Source organism: Hippichthys cyanospilos, chromosome 2, assembly GCF_059441005.1.
Source record: "Hippichthys cyanospilos isolate Australia breed blue-spotted pipefish chromosome 2, RoL_Hcya_1.0, whole genome shotgun sequence".
NCBI lineage: Eukaryota > Metazoa > Chordata > Actinopteri > Syngnathiformes > Syngnathidae > Hippichthys > Hippichthys cyanospilos.
In genome coordinates, this window is record NC_142370.1 from 18,512,617 (window position 1) to 18,538,409 (window position 25,793).

The window sequence follows — 25,793 nt, forward strand, 5'->3', positions numbered from 1 at the left end:
AATCAAGTCAAACAAATGCTAGGATTTGGGAGACAACAGCTGGGTAATTATATAACAATGGAGGAGTTAAAAAAAGGAACACATGCGTTCACCTGCTTGAAGCCTGCTGCGTTGAGCGTTCCCATGTCGCCATTCCTGCTCAAGAAAAAAAATAAACACCATGTTTATAAGCATTTAGTCAACAGTCCGAGCAGCCCGAGAGTGAACCCCTAATTGTATTATGTCTACACAGTCCAGGCCAAACATTTGGACACCGCTCTTTCAATGTGTTTTCTTTATTTTCACAACTATTTACTTTGTAGATTCACATTAAAACTATGAATGAACAATTTATGAGCCTAGCAAAAAAATAAGGGAAATACCTGAAGACATGTTTTATGTTCTAGTTTCTTAAAAATGGCCACCCTTTGCTCTGATTATGGCTTTGCACACTCTTGGCATATTCTCAAAGAGCATCAAGCGGTTGTTACCCGAAATGGTTTTCACTTCACCAATGTGCCCTATCAGGGTATATTGGTGGAATTTCTTGCTTTATCAATGGGGCTGGGGCCATCAGTTATGTTAACTCGGGTTAATACACAACAACTGTTAGAATTCATATTATGGACAGCTGTTCAAACATAATATTACATATTATACAACATATTATGGCAAGACCCACTCAACTAACTAAAGAAAAATGAAAGGCTATCATTATTTTTGAGTTGAAGAGTAGGTGTTTTCCAAAACTTTGGCCTGTATCGTACAAAGACAAGGGCTGCAACTTACGATTATCAATTATTTTGTCGAGTAATCATGATCGGGATAAAAACAACTCTCTCCCGACGCAGACTTTTTTTTTTGTACAGCAGAGAAGCACTTCCTATCAGCGGTGAAGTTTGTCACGGACTTTCATTTGGCCTCGTGGACTTTGGCTTCTGTTGCGCCTGAACCATGCGGCGGCTCCAGCTGTGGGTGGCCTGCGGCCGGCAGCCAAGGAGAGCCAAGATCCTGCATGCTAGGCTGAAGGCTAGGGCTGCTGGGCCACCGGCGCCCGGTCCACCGCTGACTGGCGTCCGCTACCTCGGGAATGGGATCGACGAGCTGAGACTCGCATCCATCGTGAGAGTGTTGTGTTTTTCACTTTGGTTGGCGGGGATGCACCGGACTGAGCGGTCGAGCTGGAGGAGCACGTTGTTTGCCGAGGAGGGACATCAGCAAACATGAGCGGGGGACTTCAACAACCGCGACCTAGGGACTGTTTCCCTAATATTAAATGTAATTAATTTAATTTGTAGTCTGCTCGGGAAGTGAACAGAGTAAGCATTTCGCTGAGTGGTATAGTACTATACATGTGACAGTAAATCTCTTTGAATCTTTGAACAGGACATATTTCAAATTGACAGCGCAGAAAATGACAAATGACCAGTTACGGGTTTGGTCTGTAAAAAGAGCAAAGCAAGATGATAATTCTGAAACCAGACAATGGAAACCAGGTAGATTTGCTGTTGGGAGGCTAAAAACCCAAGGAATTGGACTCGGTCGTGAATTGATATAATTGGTTACAAATGATCAATTAATTTGATAACTGAATAGTTCTCATTTAAATCATTGCATCTCTGGTACGTATATACAGTACTGCAATTTTACAAGAGGTACCTCTTTACAACGCATTTCAAATCCACCTGCGTTTTAATGACTTTCCACAGTATACAAAGGCTTTTATTAAATGACGTCAGCAGCATTCATAGACATAGTTTTGTTTTAAATCTTTCTTCAAACGCCTAAAATATTCCTGTTGTAGTTCTACAAACTGCCACCAGAGCGTCCCATAACACCATTTTAGAAAGCGAATTCCTACCAGGACGTTATGTAATAGAATCAGTAAGACAAATCGTAAAAACAGCTTTAATAAGATGACAGAGCCTCCTGGGCATTTCATTAACTGCACCTGTACCATGTGATGACAAAGTTGCTCTGAATCCTCCAAACAGATGTGCCGGTTAGACAATTCAGAGCTGTGTGACGTTTCTGTGCTCAAAAACGACATGAAGCGGTCGCAGTCCAATGACTCTGCAGTGGCACTTAAAGGGTAGAATTGGAATGCTGAGCTGGTGAGGAACTGAGGCTGCGGCATTAAAATGAGGATTGACTGCTCTGTAATCTTTTTTTTTTTTTTAATGCACCATTATTCAAGCGGAGGCAGAAAGGGAGTTTCTGTCCTGCCGTATGTGAGCACCAACAGCCCGCTGCTCTAAGATTGGACATGTTATTCATTTGTCTCCAATCCTCGTTTGATGGTCTTGTAGCGGTTTAAGTGTACCTGACAGCATAGCTGGGTGGCTGCTGGCCAACAGCTCTTGGATGCGCCGACGGACTCTGCATGGCAGAGTTTGTGGTGGAAGGAGGCATGCTGTCTGGAAGAGCAAAGGCCGCACGCGTGGTCAAAATGACACGCGCTGAGGATCATCGTATCGTTGCGTGATTAAAAAAAAATAAAAATAAAAAAATGTTGACCTACCGTCTTCGGGTACCACAGTGAGGGTAACCGAAGTGCCGGCTTCCTTGATGAGCTGGACAATGTCGTTGTGTGACAGCTCCATGATGGACTGACCGTTGACAGCAGAGATTCGGTCGCCCACCTTCAGTTGACCCAAACGGTCAGTCGGGCTGCCTTCGATGATGCGTCCGATCTTGTGAGGTATAACTAAAAGACATGGAGTACAATTATGCAAACGCAAGACCATCAAATTATAGTCATTTGAGTATTTCTAGGGTTGTTGCTGGAAAAACAACAGGTTCATAATTGCATTTCGATTTGGATATTATGCTTGTCTGGGTTTGTCATTTTTTTAAATGTGACAGAAATTGATTGAAAATTTTGCTCCGAGCAGTAGGAGGAACCATGTCACTCTTCATCGAGTTCAAACATCCTACATTGTATATGCCTAAAAAAGCAACAGCAAAATTGATCCTTGATAAGATTTTACAGGGTGGAAAAGGTGTCATGAATGATTCTTTTTTTTTTTTTTTTTTACTGATTTATTATTCGATGGGCTGTCCAGTAAGGTAAAAATAACACTTCTTGTAATATTTGATACATTTATGCTATTGTAAAAAAATGACTTGCTAGTTGAGCTTTTTATTTAGGTTTTGATCTTCGCCATAAGTCAATATATAATGATGAATACGGTGAAACAAAATCAACCAATACATCAAGAATACATTTATCATTACTTTCTTTATCATTATATTTGCCATATATTTTGACTTAAAACTGAAATATTTCTCTTTTACAGAAATGCATGCACTCATTCAATGCCAGGGACACATTTTGACATTTTTTTAAGAGTCCGGACATTCATTCCCAGATACTTAAATCCTACAACAATACATAAGTACATTAACAACATTAATTTCCAGATACTTAAATATTAAATCGATACTTAAAGGGATAGTGGGTAAGATTTATAATGATTCATTACGGACAGCAGGGGGTGCAGCATTTACCATCGTCTGTAGCTATAACAAACATGACCGCCTCTGGAGAAGTGCCACTCCCCATGTAATATAACTTCATGATAACTAAAACTACAATTCTATATAAAACATACCATTGGTCATTAAGAACATATTCATATGCAAGTATGAAATTTGCAATCATTAGATTTATTCCTTTTTAATGAAAAACAGTCCAAATCTTACACACTATCCCTTTGAGTGTCCTTGATTAAATGCCCAAACTCCTAAAAAAAACGTCAAAATACGTTCCTGGCATTGAGTTAAAGATAGATCGAAGCGGTCAGGGCGATTATTGACACCGATTTTCAGCATTTTGAAGAATATCACATCAGCCTTTTGTTGAAAGATCAATTTGGAACAGTGTTAATTTCAGGGAATTAATTGCCTATTTGACTTTTCTGTTAATTATGAGATTCTGCTATGCCAGGGAGAGCACTCAGCACCTTCTGTTTTCCTTTGAAAACTATAGGGAGTTATTCACTTGTCTAAGTTTGAATTTAATCTTTCTAATCTTTCCTTAAACTCCTCCTCCTCCATAAACTTTTAGTTTGAATTTTAAATCAAAACTTGTTATTTTCTAATCTGTATTTGTATTTCTACATTTTGCAAAGACCACTGCTGTTCAACAAACAAACTTAAATGCATTTCAACAATTATGTGCTAGGAATTGTATTCCTTAAAATGTTCCTTAAAATAACAATAATAATAATTATCATTATTACTATTTCCCAAACTGAAAATCAATATTGGCCTCAAATATATATATATATATATATATATATATATATATATATATATATATATATATATATATATATATATATATATATATATATATATATATATACAGTATATATATATATATATATATATATATATATATATATATATATATAATTTTTTGGGCCTCAGTGACAAGTAATTCGTAATCTGTATTGGCCATGAAATATGAAACATATTGGTCTGTACCTAATTTATCTATTAGGATCTTGGGTTTGAACAACATATCAGCTGGGTAAGGACTTTGTATTCGGAAGCGTCAGCAGCAATGGCAGAGTTGAAAACGAGTGTAGAACTGAAAGTCATTTTTTATTTACTGACTCGAAGCCACATTGATGCAGTTGGGTGACAAAATAATCTGAGCTCAATTAAACATCGAAAGAGGAGCATGCTATGCACAACCATCCTCCACTTGTCACACCATACTTTCTTTGGCTTTTGCATTAAAAATGATAATACATGTCTGACCTCCAGGAGGAGGCTTGCTCTTTGAGGTTAGGATGACAAAGCCAAAGCCTTCGTTGTCTTTGCGATGCAGAGTGACTTCAAAGGACTCCTGCCGAGAGGGATAGGCGGCCTTCAGAAGCTCCCCTCGGGGAGTGGTTGGAGAGCTGCTGACGAGAGTAGGTGCCACATGCAGGGGCTGCTCTTGCCTGCCCTCCTCCTCCCAGCCGCCGCCGTCTGACACGTACGCAGACACATGCTTAAAAACGTGTTCAGCCAACCGTTTTCTATGCGGCTTATTATAGGTGTGCTTAAAAATGGATTCACACAAAAAATCAACACCAAATCATCACCAAATATATTTTCTTTAAAAAAAGAAAAAAATCTACTTCCTGACTGCTCCTGTGTAACTACACCACACAACAATGGTATGCTGTGAAGGTAAACTACAAAGTATACACGTCAGGTAAACTTCAAAATAAACACCAAGTAATCCATGGACGTCTATGCAATAGCAATACTAAACTATTATTTTGATGTTGCTTTTTGTAGTTTCAGCTCGACTTGTCGTCACGACAGTTTATTGCCATCACATTACATAGCATCACATACATAACAACAATACAGCGCCATTAAAAAACAACTTTTCAATCGCTGATTATGTAACAGCTAGTCAATTAAGATGTCAATGTATGATATGACACAAGTCTCCAGGGTTAGTATTTTTTCTTTTTCAATTGAGAAAGGTTTACGCTGCAAAACGTGCAGCGGAGCCCAAGTAGCAAATGAGTTTTCAGAGGGAAAAATTTAGACCAAACGGATAGCATTAACCTCGATTAAAAGTACATGGTTATTTTTGACAAAATCGGCAGTCGATTCACCTGAATGCGTTAGTTTCCGACGGACCGTGAGCATGACCTGGCCGTTTCGAGCAGCATTGGTCATAAGTTCCAGTACTTGTTTGTGCGATTTGCCTTTCACCGGCACGCCGTCGATACAAAGCAGCTCATCACCTGCCCGAAGGCGTCCGTCCTTCTCAGCTGCACCCAGTGGGACGATGGCACCAATGTAAACCTAAGAACATAAAAGTGGAACGCGAGACAATTTAAAGAAGTGAAAGATACCCCGCAAGCACACACACACATGCACTTGCACACGCACTTACCGGCTGCTCTGGGCCCTCGCCTCCGAGGACCCTGAAGCCAAAACCTGACTCTTGGTTTCTCTTGATAAAAACGTCCAGGTCCTTGGCATTTGCAGCTGCAGGGGAATATTCTCATTAAAAGCTGCATTAAAACTGACAAGAGAACTGACGGAAACGAAAAGATTTTAAGCGACCATAATTGGCAAAACAACCCTTGCATTCCCCTAACCCATTTATTTGATCTAAGTGGAATGTGTGGGTGACAATTTAGAATTTCCATTTAAAACCATTTAAACAGTTAAATTACAACATTGTGAAAAGCTCAGCACTTATTTGAACCCTCAAAATTGGCCTTGAACCCCTCTAAGTAAAACGTAGAAAATTACTTGATGTGGCGCTCTAACGCCAAATAACCTAATGCAATATATTAGTAACTAAACGAGCAGTGGTGATCATTCTTCGGGTTGTCAGATCAACAGATTCATCACAATCAATTAATTACAGTTAAAAGTGCTTTGTTTTTTAAATGTCACTCATTTTTAATATCTAACCTTTTACTGCTTTCTAGACACCAATTAGATTCATTTGTAATGCATCAGACTTATTGAACTTGAGTTTTTATGGGTTGGAAAACAAAAGTCAATCTGACCCTGGGGTGAACACCAATTTGCTGTCATTGTGCTTGTCATAACCTGAGCAGATGGAAGACGTGCGAATGGATAAGCGTTGGTCCAATAAATGATACATTTATCTCAAAAAAGGTAAATTGCATGCTTTGTAAGAAGTAGTTTGATTAGCACAGCAGCAGCTCAGATTTAGCCTACCACATAAACGTAAAGCATCCAGCTGCGACTGCAGCCACAGCTAACGATAGCAGGAAAGACGCTAATGTGGCGACCCACTGCAAACCTCTTTGCCAAACATCGCATTTGAGCAAGTCTGCCGCAGTTAAGCGGACAATGTTTTACATCCTTGTTATTTTCATTGATTATTTGGCCATCTGTTCAAATCCATAATTGACTGAAGCCACTTTTATGCTGTTTATCAATCTGTTGATCTGACACAGTAGCACAAGGTATTTATCGCTGGACAACACTAATTACATATGATGGAAGTAAAATGTGGAAGCGCAGTGGATGTAAGTAAGACAATTGCAAAAAGTGAGACAAAAAAGGAAAACTCTTATTTGGACACATGACCCCACCCCCCAAAAAAAGTTCCACACGTACGCTGGCTATCCAACATTGCCTTGGACTTGATGTAAAGTTCTGAAGCGTCTGGTTTGGGAGAAGACGAACGCATGACATTGGAGAGCGGATTCGGAGGCATCTCTGCATGACCCAGCGTCTCGAGGCTGTTGTCGAGCTCCGGTCGCTGCAACTGCATGACAGGAGTAGGGTGGGTGTGATGAGGAGTCTGGTGAGGGGGGGGCTGAAATGTAGCCTGAGGTGCGTGCTGAGGGGCAGGCTGAGATGTTGGGGTCGTGCACTGGAGCAGAACAACCACAAAGGAATGTTTTAAATAACAAATACGCATTTCACTGCCAAAATACACAGTACATGAGCTAATGTGTCATCAGTAGAAGGCCCCAGTAGCTACATTTCAAGTGCAGCTACGTATTCTGCTAGGAATCAATAAACCGGTATTAGCGAGCCTGTTGCTATTTTAAGAGTGCAGCACGGAGGAGCAATGCAGGAACAAGCTGTTGAATAAGGCATGTCGTCTTCAACAGCTGAGCACACAATAATGTTCAAATCTCTGTTTGCCAGGAAAAGCACGCTCGTACTGCCGAGGCGTATAACGCAACACGCGGTAGCTGGTCCTTGTAGTGACTACGTTATCATTCTGAAATGCTTGAATCGTCTGCAAATTTTATCATCAGTGGCTGACTAGTAAGATACATTCGCGTGTTCTTCAACTTACTGGTTTCAGCGATTTCACAGGTGAAGTCTGACCTGGAAGCAGAAAGGAATAGGGTAGGGCATTATTTTGGGGATTACAGTTCATGTGCACTGTTTTCCAAAGACCTGTTGAGTTAATAATTCACTGCTAAACAGTCTGGAAGTGAAATTGCCGACAAGGCGTACGACAGATTTGGAGAATCCATGTGTACTGGGTGACTATTGCCCCTTGCATTGGTAAACAACTGAGCATATCACAGGAATGGCAAGGAACATAACCCTACTTGTATGACTGATTGGATGTCACTGACCAGATGTCGGGTATTTTAAAAATCAACAGGACATTTCTGAACTCCTGACTGACCAGCCTGAAACTTTGGTCATTATGGGTGATGGGTGCCCGAGGGCCACAATTTGAAGCTGTCAGTTGGAGGCAGTTTTCTGCTGCCGCACAATAAAAGCAGTGGCTTAGGAAATACAGTAAACACCAGTAGATAGATAGTAGATAACCCTTTCCAAATACTGTATTGTCATTGAAATTTCCTAGCGACAGTAAGTCCAGACTCAGTTTTAGAAAAAACTATATTTTTTAATCCTAAATTATCGAAGAATCAGAAACATCCATTTTCTAAAGCCACTTATCCTCACAAGGCTCATAGGCTTGCTGGTGCCTATCCCAGCTAACTTCGGGCTGTGGGCAGGGGACACCCTGAAGTGGTTGCCGGCCAATCACAGGGCGCACAGAGACAAACAACAATTTACACACTCCATCACACCTAAGGACAATCCAGTATGTCTAATACACCTGCCATGCATGTTTTTGAAGTGTGGGAGGAAGCCGCTGCGGCTGCTGGCTGCTCTAAAAACCACATCATCCTTCTCACTATGTATGTAATATCAACAGCAGCCAGAAGCGGCGGCAAAAAAAAAAAAAAAGATCAAGCACACACGTATTAACTGTTAAACTAAATCATTTCCAAAACATTATTTCAGGCGCAGCCCACGCGGCACGATACCAATTGATCCACGGGCCGGAACTGGTTTGCGGACCGGTGGTTGGGGACCGCTGTTCTAGTGGAGTCAAAAACTGGTCCATGGGGGATTGCGAGGATTCATTTCCCCATCACTACTATACTTTATGCCAATGTCCTGAAATTTGAAAAATTTGCAATTTCATCAACCATCAAGCTGAAACATGATTTTTTTTTCCATTGTATGAATAGTCCATCAAATTTCACTGAAATTGGAAGGCTTTGGATCTCTCAATACCATTTTTATGGTTGATCTGAGGTGGAGTGACCCTCCAGTGTGTACTTTCCACCAGTTGGGAATCACTTCTACTGCATATGGCATGAAAAATATACACCTTTCTTCACCATTGATGCAAAGAATCAAGTCACATTGCATCCGTGGAAAAATGCGCATTACACGTGCCGGCTGAATTTACACTTTATAGGCTAGGAGCATGGCCAGTTAATTTGCTGACTTTACTAGAGCGCATCAGGTTCAAACCAGAATAAGTCAGGGTCAGAGAGCCTACTCCTTTTCTGGGCAACAATGTAGCACAGCCAAAATGACAGAGCTCTTCACGTTCATGGAAGCCTAATCTGAACAGAAAGGTAAAAATTCTCCAGCGCTGAGCCTGGCTCTGCACCCCCACCTTCTGGAAGCCTCAAATGAATCACAACAAGCGCCAACTTTCTGCACCACCACACTTCCGCTAACCAAATGACTGAGCACGAGGTCCTCCCTGCTTGGGATGCTGACGTCGTGTTGCAGATGTTGCAGTGTTGGAGTGTGAAATTGCTTTACACAATACTGGGAGGCTCTTGTTTGTGCATCGTCAAACCTCTATAACTGGCACATCAACCCTTCTGTGTAAAAATTGAAAGTGTCTTTCCCTGTCAAACATCTTTTAAATGATATTCTTTTATTAGTATCATAGGCTGAAAATACCGTACATATTAAAGACTGTCATTCACTTATAATGAACATTTAGGTTGGAATATGGATCTGTGCTTTATTTGTGCTTTGTTTGGCTTGTATCTTTTTTTTTTTTTTTTTTTTGCACCACCTCTTCCCGTTGTTATACTTATAGTGATGTTTGATATTGAAGAGAGAGACACCAACAGCCTTTGTTTGGTGGTGACCTCATACTTTACTTGCCTAACCCTATTTATACATTTCCTCGTGACATAAATAGCTTATATTATCCAATTCCACAGTTTGGGTTATTTTCACTTATCTAATGGTCAACAAACGTATTGATAGGTTTGCGCAGGTTAAATTAATAATTCAACATGGCTATATTGGTGGGTAGATGCTAACTTCTCTCATCTACAAACAACACTACTAATTCAATAGCAGTGGAGAACAAGTTTTCTTGTGAACAAATAGTTTACATTTGTTCAAATTCTTGTATTTGAAGTGGATTCATTTGGACACGTGCCAATTGCTCATCTGTTTGTTGCCGTCTCAACTCTGAGGAATGCACTCAGCAAGGCAGCTTCATACAGTCTAGAGTAGACCGATTAGTTTAAAATCACATGACTGAATGTTTGAAGACCAATTGTAGGTAATTGCAGTAAACAATTTGTGAATCAAACACCTTTGGTGAGCTTTGTCAGTCTAATAATCATTCTCTTTGTGTTTGTGTAATTCATGACATTGTCGGAAGAAAAACTGGAAGCTAATCGTTTTTTTTTTTTCTTTTTCAGTCAACACCCGAACTCACCTCCACGGAGCACCAGCACGTTGACCTCACTGCCTACAGGCAAGTCTTTGAGGATGTCCACCACCTGTGAGTGACTCAACGTCTGCACATTCTGCCTGTTAATCTCTTTGATGACGTCCCCCTTCAGCAAACCGCGGCACCACTGTGCGTCTAGAATCATCTTCACCTTTTGACCCAGGGGACAGTCAGCAATGGCAAAGCCAAAACCTCCAGGGCCTTTCAGTAGAGGAACGCTTATGAGCTCGGGCTGAAGAAGGGTGGCATCTGGGCCCTCCTGGTTGTGAACATGAGGAGGGTGGTGATGATGGTGGTGATGATGATGGTGGTGGTGGTGGCGCCCTCCATTAGTCATGGGTGGTACTGCAGCGGTCTGCCTGGGGAGGGTTCCTCCTTCCTGGACCTTGCTTAGAGGGTCTTGAGGCATGGAAGCAGCTGGAGAAGAGCACATGTCCTTGGGCGCATCCTCACCACTTCCAGAATCCTCGGGCAGCGGGTAACCACGGCACAGCACCATGTCAACATACTGGTTGATGGGGATAGACTGGAACATCTGCACCACATCAGCGTGTGTCTTCCCCAACACACAAGTTCTATTGATGTCCACTATCACGTCACCTATAAGAACAAATGATGCTGGGTTCAACGCTTGTAGAGAATTGCGGAGAGAGCTCTAAAAGAGATGGCATACAGTATATAAACAGATAAGGTACACAGGGTTGTAAACTAGGTCGACAAATAGGAGTGGAGAGCCAGCCAAATTGCTGATCGACACACTTGTCTCAACCTGCTCACACGATCAATATCATTTCCTGAGAAACAAAGATTAGATTCTCCATATCGCAGCGAGGTCTATAGTCCCCGTTTTCAGGAAAGAAGCCCACCAAGAAGAAACAGAAAGGAAAAGGGAAGATAATGGGCTTCACTTAGTAGTCTACGTACTTAAAAAAGTTTCCGTCTTCAACTAGCCCCTTCTCATTGTACATGTAGAAACTCATTTGTCTCATAGGGACCCTTACCAGAGGCAATTTTCTTGTCATGGGCAGCAGGCCCATCAGGAAGGACATTTTTGACCTGAAGAAATTCATCTGGGCGGTCTCCTCCGATAATAGTGAATCCGAAACCCTGTGGGCTTTTTCGAAGTGCCGTCTGATAGACGGAGCCCTGTAGCTGAGCCGGGTCTCGTGTGAAGCGTCGCATTCCGTGAACAGGCTCCTCGGTCGCTGGAGACAAATTTAAGAGAAAAGCCATTTACAGAAATTATGAATGAATATTTTCCTCTTGCAACTTCTCAAAACGTATCAAATCTGTGTTACATTTGCTTCTGGGGATGTGTCAATGTTCCTGTTGTCTGAAGAAAGTGAAAAGCTCAAAAACTGGCATCCGTCTGTAGTCATGTGACTATTACATCTGACAGTGTGTAACTTGCAGGAAATAATGCATCCAATAGCCCACCTTTATGTGACACTGTCGTGTGAGGATCAATTCTCTGCGCTTAAAATCCAATAAAAAGACAAAATGGCATAGCAATCTGGCTAACCGGATGATACTCCGTTCAGCACTGAGCAGCACATGTGCTCTCAAGGTGTACCAGATATTGGAGGGGAAAAAAAAAAAAAATATATATATATATATATGTGTGTGTGTGTGTATTCCACACGTCATCCCACAAGTGCATGTATACTACGCGCAATTGAGTGAGCTCAGGTGAACTAATACTAATAATAACCCAGCAAATCATTTCAAAAACGTATTCCATTCAGTACATTCAAAGATGAAGTAGTGAGAAGGAATAGGCCAACACCAAAGGATAGCGGGATGTGTAAGGTAGACCCAAATCATGTTTACACAGTGATAATTAAGCTATGGGCCAGTGAAGAACCGTCTCACGTCTCGGGGTGAGGTAATTATATAAAATGTCAGACAGGATTGTCAGTGCCATAATTAGGATAGAGTGCAGGGCTTCTCTCACGCTCTCAGTTTTGTCTGATAGGTCAGATTGGCTGTCCTGTCAGAACGCTGCAAAGAAGCCACTTCACACACATCCACAAGCTCACTGGTTATTATTCTTTCTCATCAACAAGGGTGTAAAGGTGGAGATGGCGAATTGAAACAAAGGTTGGCAGCATATAAATAAAGGCCGTTTCATCAAGACTCCAGAGATGCTCGGCCGTGGCCGTGAATATACAGCAGCTATGTCTTTGTCTTTGTGTTTCATGTGTACACTAATCAATAAAGAGTAGCGCTCGTGTGTAGGGAACATATAGCGATGTTCAGTCAAAGGCAGTAAACGATGAACAGATAATGTAAGTAATAGAGATGTGGAAAATACAATTTTGTTAGAATAAATTACTTTACTGATTTAAAAGAAACCTTTGGGCCCTCAGAATTTAATATCTACCTGCCAAAAGGAGTTTTGGCGACCAGTGCAGCTCAGCTCCATTATGCAAATTGACAAGCATTGCTTCAGATAGTAGCTGTTTATAAGCAGCCTGTCAACACCTAAAACATCTCAGCGGACTTGCGAGATATGCACAGGGTAAGTCCTTGATGTGACAGTACAGAAATGCCAGGGCAACTTCATGCAAATGTAGCTATCAACGGCATTTTTGCTATTTTTTTTTTTTTAACCCAAAGGCTCACCTGAGGGTGTGGCTGTTGTTGAGGATGCTGCAGAAGGCGTCTCGACGCTGACCTTCCTCTTTGCTTCAAGGACTGGATTTTCAAACTGAGTTTTCTGGTTGATATGGCTGCAAGAGGCCACAGAAACTATTACACAGAGTTTACTTTGCATGATTGCGAAATGTTTCATCCAATTTGTCCTCACCGAAGCAGAATGTAGCTGATAATGTTACATACAATACTAAATTGTTTTATAAAGTTTCAATAACTTTTTTCTCGTTTCATTGAGCTCTCTAACCTTTAGCTTTTAGGGCAGGAAGGAGGGATTTCAAACTAAATTCACCTTTTGATATTCACATTTGTGCCGCTTTACGGAGCTTCTCTTAGAAGTCAGTTTAATTTCAAATAAGTGTAGTATAAAATGCAATTTTCATGTTTTGCTATTTTGTGATTGTTTGTTGACAAGGTTGGTAACATGGTCCATAGCATTATTTGAATCTCCACATTTGGTGTTTATCGGTAGTTACTACTTTTTGAAGGGAGTGTTCATGAAATTTATCTGCCTCAGCTGACTCACCGCATGGATTCTCAGAATAACAGTCTTACATTAAAAAAAAACAAAAAAAACCCTATGAGAGCGTTATCAGCCGAGTGTTGGCACAGTGGTGCGACTTGAAACACAAGTCAAAATGTCCATGTGGAAGCTGCACTATAAAGCAGCCCATTGATATGTTTTTGTGTCATTGACTAAAATGAAAGACCCAAGATGTTTGTGCCTGTATTGTAAAACAGTTGTGTTCAAAAGGATGAAAAGAATAAATGGGTCAAATAGGGACTGGCTCACTGTTTTGATTTATATATTAAAGCCCAAAAAGTTAACCCACAAAACACTGACCTCAAAACATTGAACATTGAAACTATTGACCCATGTAAACCCCCAGAATTGTGTTACTGTGTTGATTGTACATTTGACCTGACTCTGTGTTAAATCAATATCCCCCAAAGTTGGGTCTTTCCTTTCAAACCCAATTTAGTTTTTTTTTTTATCCAAATGTTTTTACAGTGTGTGCTTGATACAAAGACTTTGCCCCCCTGCAAAAAAAGATCCTCAGTTGGATATGTATTCTCTCCCACTGGGGCAACTGTGGCTCAGGCGATAGAGCGGGTCATCCAGTAACCGAAAGTTTGGCTGCTCGTATCCCGCTCTTTCCGAGTCACGCATCGTTGTGTTTGTGTCCCTGTGCAAGACACTTTACCCTGCATTCCTCCAGTTACCTGTAAGCGCAATGTGGCAGCAAACGCCTCAGTCAGCCTGCCCCAGGGCCGTTGTGGCTACATTACATAGTTTACCACCACCGGTGTATGGATGTGTGAATGCATGAAAAATAAATAAATAAATAAATAAATAAATAAATAAATAAATAATAAAGTCTCTTTGGGTGTCCAGAGTAGTGCGATATAAAATGAATGCATCATTATCATTATTATTCCCTCATCACTGTGACTCATGTTTGGAAAATCATGAATTGTCAAACACTTGGCCAGACAAATAGGCAGAGACATGGCAGATGCAGCCTCTCGTTGACCCTCTTGTATAAACACAGGCGCTGATCCTCCCCCTACGTCTCTTTGTCCGCAGTAATGGGAGCAAAATGAAACATTGAGCCCTATTTGTTCTCTTGATCAGAAAGGAATCTCCCCTTTGTTTCCCACGCAGGGCCCCAACACTTGAATCGTCTGTTGTATTTGCTGCTTTGAGGGGTTGTGGGAAACTGGAGCACAGGCCGCATCTTCTCATTATTTGTGCCTTGGCATGGATGCTGCTTAGATCGAAGCTGCTGATTGAGTCTATTCAGCATCAGTCACTAATGACACATTGTGTCCCCCTCCATCTTCAGCTTCACCATCTGAGCACATCGAACACTCTAACTGGGGACGTTTACTCACTCGACGTAGTATGTGCCATACTGGGGATCGTCGATCCTCTCCCAGCCATAGGGCAACTCTAGGGGAAAGATAGATAAGAGAAAATCACAAGTGAGGAGGACTTAATTGACTACGTGGTGCTTAAAAATCAGCAATCTGCACACCTTGACGATAGATTGCTTGTTTTATTTGCTGTGTTTTCAAATTAAAGATAAGGTATGGAGTGACAGGAGAGAGAAAGTTGTTACAGTGGGCGAAATAATAGTCTTTGTTTCTGGAGGTGTGTACGTGGGCATCATTTCAAGCTCTCGCGACCGTGTTACAAAGAGATGCAAGAGATTCCTTGGAGGAATTGCCATGCGTTAGATGGTGCTCTGATAAGCGCTCTGCATCTACTCCACAAGCCTTGAGGGGTTGCAGATACACCTGTGAAGAAGAGGCTAGCTCCACTCTTCATTTGCCGTCGTTGCTTTCCTCAGTTAAGAAAGTAGCCATTGGCTAGCCTAAAAATCCATAGAAGGTGATAAATGATGGCTGTGCCTAATTTGCCCTATTATTCACTATGCAAATGAGAGTGAGCACGTACAACGCGGTACAATGTGGCACAGTAGTGCACGAACAAGTAAGTGGCCCAACCTACGAGTATTGCAAGTTACAGTTTGTCCATTCTTTACTTTGTGATGTGATCAAAGTGTGTCGGGTGGGCTTCAGTTAAACCACCGCACAAGTAGAAAAAGCAATTGAGGTATGGGCTTGCCTTATACTCTACAAACTGTTTGGTCCAAAAGGGACCCACCCATCATAGGTTTTCGGGTTGACCAAACTATTCAAATTACCCCAACTTCTAGACTAATTCATTTAGCTCAGTGCTTCTCAATTACATTTTGCAAAGCCCCAATCCCCCACTCGCCACGCTGACTGTAAAAAAAAAACATATACATGTATGTGTATATATATATATATAAACTATCTAGTGTAACATTAAAAGGGACACTGTGTAAGATTTAGACCGTTTTTCATTACGGACAGCAGGAGGTGCTGCAGGTGCTGCATTTACCATTGTCCTAGCTATAACAGACAAATCTTACACAGTGTCGCTTTAACTAAAGCAAAATGAAACTGGTAAATAATAATGGTATAACAAGAATAGTACCCTTTTTAACATTAACAAAAGAATAGCAATTCAAATCCACTTTCAACATTTGATGAAAACAAATGTTTAATCCTGGAAAAAAGCGAATAATAATGATAAATGTAAAATGATCTGTAACTAACACAGGAGCATCAATATCTTAAACATTTGAATAGAAAAAGTTATAAAATATTGTGCTGATTATTTCTCTAAATCACATTAACCATTAATGTGATTCATGTCAGCAGCGATATACAATAATCATTATTGGGATTTAGGGAAAATAATTGTGTTGATAGTAATTTAAAGTTTATAACACCCGCTCAGAACCAAATCTTGGAACAGACTTTTTTTTCCACTTAACCCAAAATGTTGGTTCGGATCCAATAAGCCACAAAAAAGCTCCCCAAAATTGTTGTTTTGCATGAAAAATAAACAAATTCATTTATTCCAACTCAAACAGCGTGTAAAGTGAACACAAAGAAATAATGTTTTGTAGAAACAACCATTTTTTGGATTGAACGAAGAACCCCAACAATTTGGATCCATTTCTTTTTTTACCCATTTGATAAGAGAGTAGAAAAGAAGTGGCAAAGGAGAGCCGCAATCGGCAAGCGATGTTCGTCTGTTTCTCGGATGGGGCAAAGAGTCAAACACAAATGCAAAATGAAAACACTTGCAAGAAGCTACTATACTAAATGCTGCCGAGTCACGCCAGGTGTCATTCCCGAGGATGCGCCTCTATAGACTCATCTCTAACAGATGTAAGTTCTGATACAACAGAGTGTTGTTTTTCTTTATTAGGGGTTAGAGCAATCCAGGGTTCAATTTGTTCAATGTGTTTCAACAGAAGAAAAATGTTTTCTTTTTACGCACGTAACGAGGTAGGACCTTGGGGGAAAAAACGTAAATTAAGATGGAGAGGGGAATAGTGTGGGCTGAAAATACAAAAGACTGGGTCCAATTAAGGTTCAAGGTTACATGCAATCTCAAGAGGCAACTAAATACACTTTAAATGTAGTTGCTAAGTCAACACTAGTGAGTGACTCCATTTGTATTAGCCAACTGTCTCACCTCCTTCTTCGCATTTCTCAGGAGCCTTGGCCTTCTTGGCGAGCCGCGGGTCCAGCCAGGTGGTGGTTTTGCTATTATGGCTGCGCAAAGACAAAATTCATCTTCAGGTTTTGTCGAGACCATTAAAAAGATAATGAGACGATTATGCAATTAGCAACGCCATATTACCCGGGAGCTATTTCACCAAGAAGCTAAAAAGCTTTAAGGGCGGAGAATAGACTACCTACATACATTTTGAGATTATATTCAGAATGCTACTGTAATCTTAATTTGGAGCACTGAGGCACAAGTAAAAGAGTGGATGGAAAATAATGACCACAGGACACATGAAAGGGAAAAGACGTGCTGGGCCTGCAGATACATTACCTTCGACAGATTAATATCAGAAGCACGACCGTAAACGATCTGGCTTCTTGTGATGAATTGGTTGAGTATTTGGACAATGTTTCAAGGAGTCAGTAGACTGCTGGGAGTTCATGCAATTGGAGCCAATCTGGGCAGGGTTAAGGCTACTCACTCTATAAAATAGACCATGCCGGTCTCAGTGTAGGCCATTTCCCAGTTCTTTGGCAGGGGCTCCTGATTATCGTCCTGCGCCATGGCACTCCACGCTCGCAGGTCCATGGATCCAGTCGACTGATTGTAGCTGGGCACGGCCTTCCTCCAATCCGCCTTGTCCTTGTGGTCTGCAGCGGCCCGACATGCCGCCAGGGACACGGGCACAGAGACAGAAAGAGGGAGCGGATGGGAATAGGGGTACGGGAGGTGGTAAAAAGAGAAGGAGACGGGAGGTGAGAACGTGGAAACATTGGATCTCCTTTGGGTTCCCTGCATGGTGCCTTGCACTGCTCAAGTTGCTCTTGCTTTGCACACTGGGCGGATGGTTGCATCCCACCAAAAGAGGAAAGGGGGGAGAGAGAGGGAGACATAGCGAGAGAGAAGGGGGAGGCAGAGAGAGTACACAGAGAAGAGCGGAGCAATAGAATTTGCATGTCAGCGGTGATATACTGGGAACTGCCTCCGGGGCAAGAGCGGAGCGGAGCTGACCAAGGCTTCAGCCCAGCCCGAAGCGCTGCGCTCGTTGGTATTATGTGAAAGTGTGGCTCCTATTTCTAAACATTCATCTGGGGAGCTTCGTCGCATTATTGATTGCTCTGTTTGTATAGCCGTTGGAATGGATTGCTAAAGACGCACCGTGACAAAAGTGGTTTGGCTTATTATCACAACAAAACACACAAAATGAAGTACAGTGCAGGTAACGTGCTTTTTTGGAATGGAAGGCACATTTAAATACCTATACATATATATATACATATATATATACATATATATATATATATATATATATATATATATATATATATATATATATATATATATATACACATATAAATATATATACATATAAATATATATATATATATATATATATATACATATAAATTATATATATATATATATATACATATAAATTATATATATATATATATATATATATATATATACATACATATAAATTATATATATATATATATATATATATATATATATATATATATATATATATATATATATATATATATATATATATATATATATATATATATATAATAAATACCTGATGTCGTGCAACATCCGTTTTTCACCAAGATTAGGATTTTGTGTATATGCCAAAGACCACACTTAATAAATAGGTCAAATGTAATACCTTTTTGTGTTTCTAAGATGCTTTCTTAGGGATGCTTATTTAGACAATTTTTAACTGTAAGTTAACTTTGTCTAGAATAATTTGTGTATAATTCATACCTTTAAAAGATTAAGCATTTCCACACTCTCAACTGAGGCTCGGGTTCAGCTAATGACCGATCACGAATCACCCCTATATATGATGTGTAGAGATATCCAATTTGAAAAAGGCAGTAAACCACTAGCCATTGTCATTTCACCTTGGTCGGGTCTCCAAATGTGTGTCATTAGCTCCTGAATGTTGCTGAGTATTTCTGCACGAATGTATGTTTTCACACACACGAGGACAAATCCAAATCACTCGCACAGAGACGGAACATGTAATATTTTGCTCTGTATTAAAGTGGGAAGAAATAAGGGACAAGCGCCTTTCTCACCAGTTTGACCGTTGACCATTGGAGGCCTCTCATCTTCATCCTCCTCCTCTGGAGCTGCACTATCCTTCCGGTCCATCTTGCTGACTGAGGTTGTGCGCTTTCGTTGGACTTCATTGTCAAATTCCTCATCAAATAGGACCTGGTCCACCAGGTCCGGCTGAACAGGGCTGGGCTCGGCAGGCGGTTTAGGAGTTCCATAGTAGTTACCTGGAAAAATCAAATTACGAGTCTTCAAATCTGCCACGTTGCAAGTTGTTCCGTGTAAAACAGAAAGTCTCACTGCAATCAATGAGGTAGACCTCTTGCATTTTTAACTCATTGGTGTTATTTCCATTTTTTTCACTTTTATAGCCCAAACAGAGGGAAACAACTCAATATGCATTGATTGGTATGATGCTACCACTCTGCAACTCTTGCAACCCTCTGTTTAGTAATTTTTCAGTATTTCATCTCAACACTGATACTCTTCACTTTTTATAGTCCCTCATTAAGACAGACATATTACAATTTTGTTTGCTTTTATGTTGGAAAAAAATTATCAACATTTTAAAACATGTTAATTTAATTGATCTAAAAATGGAACATATTCAACCGCGATTTGATTATTGAAACAATCGGTAATTGCAGTCTTAAAAGTATTTGGCAAGGTCTCTTTTGTGCCAAATTGTCAAACCTGAAATTGAAATATGCTGCATATAGTTTGCATAAAGCGTGAGGATTACATTCCAGAAAACTGTGAAACAACAAGTACCGTAATCATCAAATGGTATTAAAAAAAAAGCTATACATTAACGAGCATGTGTTATGCAAATGTTCGCCTATTATAACGCGATGTGACTTTGTGAGGACCGATGAAGCTATACATTGTTTATTCAAATTAAAGTTGTGAAAGCATGAGATCTCTCCAAGTCAATCAAGCCTTTCTGTCATGTTGGCGCCCAAGGCAGTGCAGCGCCAACTGCACAGAGCGAGTGTGCATAGTGCAGTGAGAGCCCCAAATGATTTTCATCCTTCCTCAAGCACACCATTGGAGAGGGCTGACCTGCTAAGTTGAGGACACAGAAACACTTGGGGGGTATACTATGTTCAAGTAACATTTTGCTAAACTGTAACTGTAAAATGAGACCTTAAAGGCTATGTGTCTTACTTGAACAAGGAGTAATTGATGCATAACCGTTTTATAAAAGCTTTTTTTTTTTTTTTTTTTTTTTAATTAAGTTTAGCAAAAGAAGTTGCATGGAACACCAAGGGGATAAGGAACTGCAACTGCTGTAAAATAGATGCTAAGCTAATGTTCCTGAGCTCATTAATCACAATCCAGACAGCATCTTAAGGAGATCTTTGTGTGAAACCATGAAACTTTAAAAAAGGAACTCATGAGTGTGTGGGCTAATTATTTTTATTGAATTAATGAGTGCACAATTCTGCGTATTTGAGGAATCAGTGTTTTTTTTTTTTTTAAGATTTGTGAAATTAGCTTAATCCCACTAGACTCTTTGTTTACTTTTGCTTTTTGTTACTTCAAATACAAAAATATCATCGTGTAACTGAACTCATTCTCTGCCATTCACAGCTACAGACATCTAATAAATTTACACTAGGCTTACAGAGAATGAGTTTAAAAAAAAAAAAAAGAGTGCTCTCAGCTCGAGTCACATGACTTGCAACTTGCTTGGTTTTGCAAATCTTCACTTGAACTTGCAACTTGGCTTATGAAAGACTCATGTCGGTACAATTTTATAAAATTGAATACGGCATTTATTTCCAGCTTGGATGATTCAGGATGCAAACTGCACTCCGGAACGGATTCAATTTGTAGCGAGAGGTTCCACTGTATATTTAAAAATGCCACCTACAGCAGCGGCCCCCAACCAAGGGTCTGTGGCCCAATACCGGTCCGTGGACCAACTGGTACTGGGCCGCGTGGACCGCACCCGAATAATGTTTTGGAACTAATTTAACAGTTGATTAATTTTTGCTTTGTTTGGCTTGATCTTTGTTTTTTTTGGTGGCCGCCCCTGGCCCCTGTTAATATTACATTTTGTAGTGAGAAGGATGGTGTGGTTTTGAGAGCAGTCAGTCGGTGACGCACTCTGTGAAATTTGGCCCACGACTGTCTGTAAGCTGTACTTTTTTATGTAAGAATGTTGATGCATGATAAAATGGCCAACATGTGTTTGTTTGTTGAGCTAACAACTTGCGACTGTGAATTACATGCTAGCTAATATTAGTTCTTATTGTCATCATGTTATATAGCGTTGCCCTGTATGCGTTTAGCTTGTTTTTGCGCCAGGTATTTCCCTTGAAATTAACAGCTTTTGTAATTCAGTTTTATGATTGACTTACTGTCATTTACGTACATTCTTGTACATTTTGAGCACCCCTCCCCCCGGTGATAAAATGGTTGGAGACCACAGATCTACAGGACAGCACAGAACATCTCCCAATCTGGAAGCTAGCACATGCAACCTTTAGAGAGAAAATACTATAAAGACAATTCAAAACGCTGACGAAGTAAATCATTTATAGGTCAACAAATGGCAGTGTTTCAGCCACAAACAAAATGGTGTTCTCTGAAGAGATATATGATTGGCCTTCCCCATTAACCTCCCCAAACACATTTGCGTTTATCTCCTTGCCAGCCAGCGTCACTGACTCTCATTAATCATTGAGGATGGAGCTCTGCTCTCTGGGGCAATGGCCAGTGTGTCCAGGCTCTGATTGTGATTTCCACAGCTTGAGGCATGTGAAGTTGATCTTACTTTCTGTGTTTTGGCACGGATCTGTTGCACTGTTTGGCATGCATCGCCTGGCGGCTGAGGCCGAGCGTCAGTTAGTTATTCTAACCCGGCATTCCTGTTTTCAAGAAAAGAGCATTTGGGGACATCTCATTTACAATACCGCCCCCCTTTCATTTCTTTTTTTATTCGCCACTTGTCTATATGCCACAAAGAAAAGCTATTTTGTTGCTTCTAGGTAGCTAAGCAGCTGCCATCACAGCACCTCTGTAAGCTCCCAACTGTCATTTTTGCCATGCTGCTCTCTCTTTCTCTCTAATGAACAGCAATGCAGCTTCGCGTCATGACTCTACGACAGACTCCCTAACGCAACACTGGTTCTATTCAGTTGTGGCCTTCGTGGAGGAGCAAATCACTGGGGCATTTTAAGGGGAGGATGACATTTTTAGTTTTATATTCACAACAAGAATTTTATCAGTCTCATTTTCTGACGAACTGTACCCTGACAGACACACAAGCATGGGCTATACTTATTGAGTTGATCATCTATGGTGGCTGCTTCTGGCATTTAATAAATACATTATCTCCACAGTATCATTATAGTAGCTCACTTGCCCAATATGTAGCCAAAAAAATTGACACTAAATATTGAAATATCTACTTTTATCATCACATTTCTTGGGCCCTTTTGAATAATAAATGGGATCCATAATACAGTGGACCCCCATGTTACAGCGTCCCTGGCTTATGTTTTTTTTTTTCATGTTGTGACGTGGAGTTTTTTCATCCCCACTTGATGGTATTTTCCCGGTTTTGCGACAAAAACAACTGTCATGAACCTAAGGGGTTGGCTGTATTTGTGTTGTTTTGTCTACATCTGCAGGCATTTTTATGTAATTCCACTTATTTTCTGATGCCCAAACTGCATCCCTGCAACGTGTCACTACAGTGCCGGTCTGCTATTGGTCGGCATCTCCTCACGGAGATGGTGGCTTGCTATTGGTCGGTCTCACTCATTTCGAAATGGTGGAACGGTAACGCTTTGTTCTATCCTGAGTGGTTACACAACCGTTTTTATAGTGCATTTTACTGCTTAATTCAAACTTGACTGGGTTAGCCATGGGTCCCAAGATTGCTAGTGATGTTAACGAGAGAAGTAAGAAGATGATTTCTATGGAAACGATGCTAGAGATAATCAAGAAATACGACGCTAGCCTATCCTAAGCTGCCCTTACTAGGGAATATGGGCATAACAACCGCCATGCAAAGGTAAATAAATCCTTTCTATATTTTTTATTTATGACGTTTTCTGATTGTATACATGTATATTATATATACGTAGCACTTACTACACTATTTTGGTACCAATTCTTAACACGCATGTACAAATTTGATGTTTTTACCTGGGGTTCTAAACGCATTAGTTATTTAACATAGGTTTGAATTGCCCCCCATACGGTGTATTTGCCTTACGAGACCAGCCACGGAACGGCTTAATCTCATAACACGGGGGCCCACTGTATTTCTATACAGTACATAAGTATGGGGCAAATCAATTACTGGAAAGTATTTCTCTTATATTTTAATAGGCCAACTGCAAACATTAAATTGAGAAATTAATAAAATCAAATAAATTTGAGAAAAAGGCACCGGAGGAAAATCCATTTTAAATGTTTACAGGATGTTTCTAGTGATAAATCTGAAGGCTAAACAGGTCACTGCATTCCGTAGCTTTGGTCTAATGTAAGAAAAACTGCCTTCCTAAAGCCACAATGTTTATTTTACTGGCTATAGCCAGTGTGGATCCTTGATGGAAGGTAAACATCTCTTTTACTTGAAGGAATCTAATCCATTTAAGCTCACCCTCCATTCTGAATAATTCATAAATGGACACGGTCAATTTGATTTATCCATCCATCCATTCTCCGAATCGCTTAACCTCACGAGAGTCGAGGAGGTTTTGGCGCCAATCCCAACTGTTATTGGCGAGAGGGAGGGGTGCATCCTGGACCGGCCAAACACCCAATTTGAGTTACATAATCGTTTTCACAACTTTTCTGGCCAAAGTGTTGTACAATGCAGTTCACAAAGACGTTCTCTGTGAAGCTCAACAATGGTAAATTCTTTGTTCAATTATCTTATGCATAGCTTTTTGTTTTGTTTTGTGTTTTGTTTTGTTTTTGTTTTTTTCCGTATTTTTCTTTTCCCTTTTCAACCTCAGCCACAGTTTTGACATTCCGAGATTATAATCAAATTTCTGGGCGCTTGTAAATGTCGGCTATCAATACAGCATGTTTGTGCCGCATTATTAAGGGAAAGGCAGTACAAGACTATGACTCATCTTGCTGACTAATTTATGGATTCAGGGTTGAATGGCTGGTCTCCCAGGGCCCATTTGGGATACACAGCGGACAGCCACATCACATAGCACTCACACCTTGCTACACATTAACTTGGCTGTTTCACATTTCTAAGCTATTGGAAGACAATGTGTTGGGTCATTGCGTGGAAAGACAACAAATACTTTTGCTATAATCTTGTCAATTTGTGTGCTGTTGGGATAATGAACGTTTTTGCCAGTTTTTTGTAAAGGGGTGATGGCTTCTTAACTAGATTGTACACATATTTGCACAGTGAACAAGATTAGGTATAGTGCAAGATCAGTTTGGTTCGTGGTGTGATGAATTCAAATTTGAAATCTGAAGGTTTATTGATGTTTACTGACATCTGTATCAATAAATGAGAAGAAAAGCACAGTCTCGATTCTCGGTTCCTGTATCAACCTTGTGTCTGACACTATGTTTGCTAAAGATTTCTCACTTTGTGAAACCTCTAAAACAGAAAGCCAAAACGACATATTGTGAACATTGTTTTTAAAATAAGATAAAAACTATGCTCTAAACAAAACTATATCTTGAGCTGTGCACTCAAAGAGAGAAAAAGTGAGACTATTCTCGCTTGTGGCAGCAGCCCTTCATCACCAAGCCACTGAATTAAATTTCTTGCTTTGCAAGGCATGGCGTGGACTCATTGTCCAAAACAAATGTTGCTGTTCTGACCAAAGCACATCAATAAATTCTGGACACACACACATGTACACCCAAAAGAGCAAATGAAGACTCGAATGTAAGTACATTAAATAAAGTGAGACTTGACTTCTGGAGCCAAAATCAGAAACAATACAATTGTGAGTTTCTGTTGACTCAAAAGTCAATTTGGATAGGGTTTAAAAGACATGCCAGGTTCAACTATTCATTGAACAAAAACAGTCTCAATCCTTCATTGTGAAGACTGTGTTATGTTTGATAAATACCATCATAGGTTCCACTCTCGAGCAAAAGTCCACATTCTTCCAGGTTACGGAACTCTTCCACACTGATGAAGTTGTAGTCCACTCCAGGAACTTCGCCCTCTCTGGGCTGCCGAGTGGTACCTGAGAACAAGGGCAGACTTTAATGGTTCTCAACCTTTTTTTTGTGATGTGCTCCCTGTTTTTTTCAGCCACCTATGTTCACCAGCAAAAAATATTTTTTTTATTAGGAAAACACTGATTTAAAACAGAGCGCTGTGGCAACATTGTCATGTTGGAAATCCTTTCGTAGAGTGGTTTGATTTCTCTTGAACAGTTTTGAAATAAAAATATTTAAAAGAAAGAATGAACTTGAAACAAGGATTTG

The 25,793-nt window shown here is 40.4% G+C and overlaps 1 protein-coding gene across 5 annotated transcripts in view; it reads right to left on the reverse strand.

Moving 5' to 3' along the window:
* The window catches only part of magi3a (membrane associated guanylate kinase, WW and PDZ domain containing 3a), an 83,591-nt gene that overhangs the window by 4,619 nt on the left and 53,179 nt on the right, over positions 1–25,793 (reverse strand). For all 5 annotated transcript variants that reach the window (XM_088408831.1, XM_088408830.1, XM_088408833.1 and 2 more), the window contains 16 exons: positions 25,430–25,549; positions 19,379–19,585; positions 17,773–17,941; positions 17,256–17,335; positions 15,071–15,128; positions 13,145–13,251; positions 11,521–11,724; positions 10,505–11,119; positions 7,793–7,824; positions 7,099–7,357; positions 5,891–5,985; positions 5,607–5,799; positions 4,750–4,962; positions 2,501–2,686; positions 2,303–2,396; positions 93–135 (listed from right to left, as the gene is read on the reverse strand). In XM_088408831.1, coding sequence (XP_088264957.1) covers positions 93–135; positions 2,303–2,396; positions 2,501–2,686; positions 4,750–4,962; positions 5,607–5,799; positions 5,891–5,985; positions 7,099–7,357; positions 7,793–7,824; positions 10,505–11,119; positions 11,521–11,724; positions 13,145–13,251; positions 15,071–15,128; positions 17,256–17,335; positions 17,773–17,941; positions 19,379–19,585; positions 25,430–25,549 — 2,675 coding nt within the window. The remainder of the gene's footprint in view (positions 1–92; positions 136–2,302; positions 2,397–2,500; positions 2,687–4,749; positions 4,963–5,606; positions 5,800–5,890; positions 5,986–7,098; positions 7,358–7,792; positions 7,825–10,504; positions 11,120–11,520; positions 11,725–13,144; positions 13,252–15,070; positions 15,129–17,255; positions 17,336–17,772; positions 17,942–19,378; positions 19,586–25,429; positions 25,550–25,793) is intronic.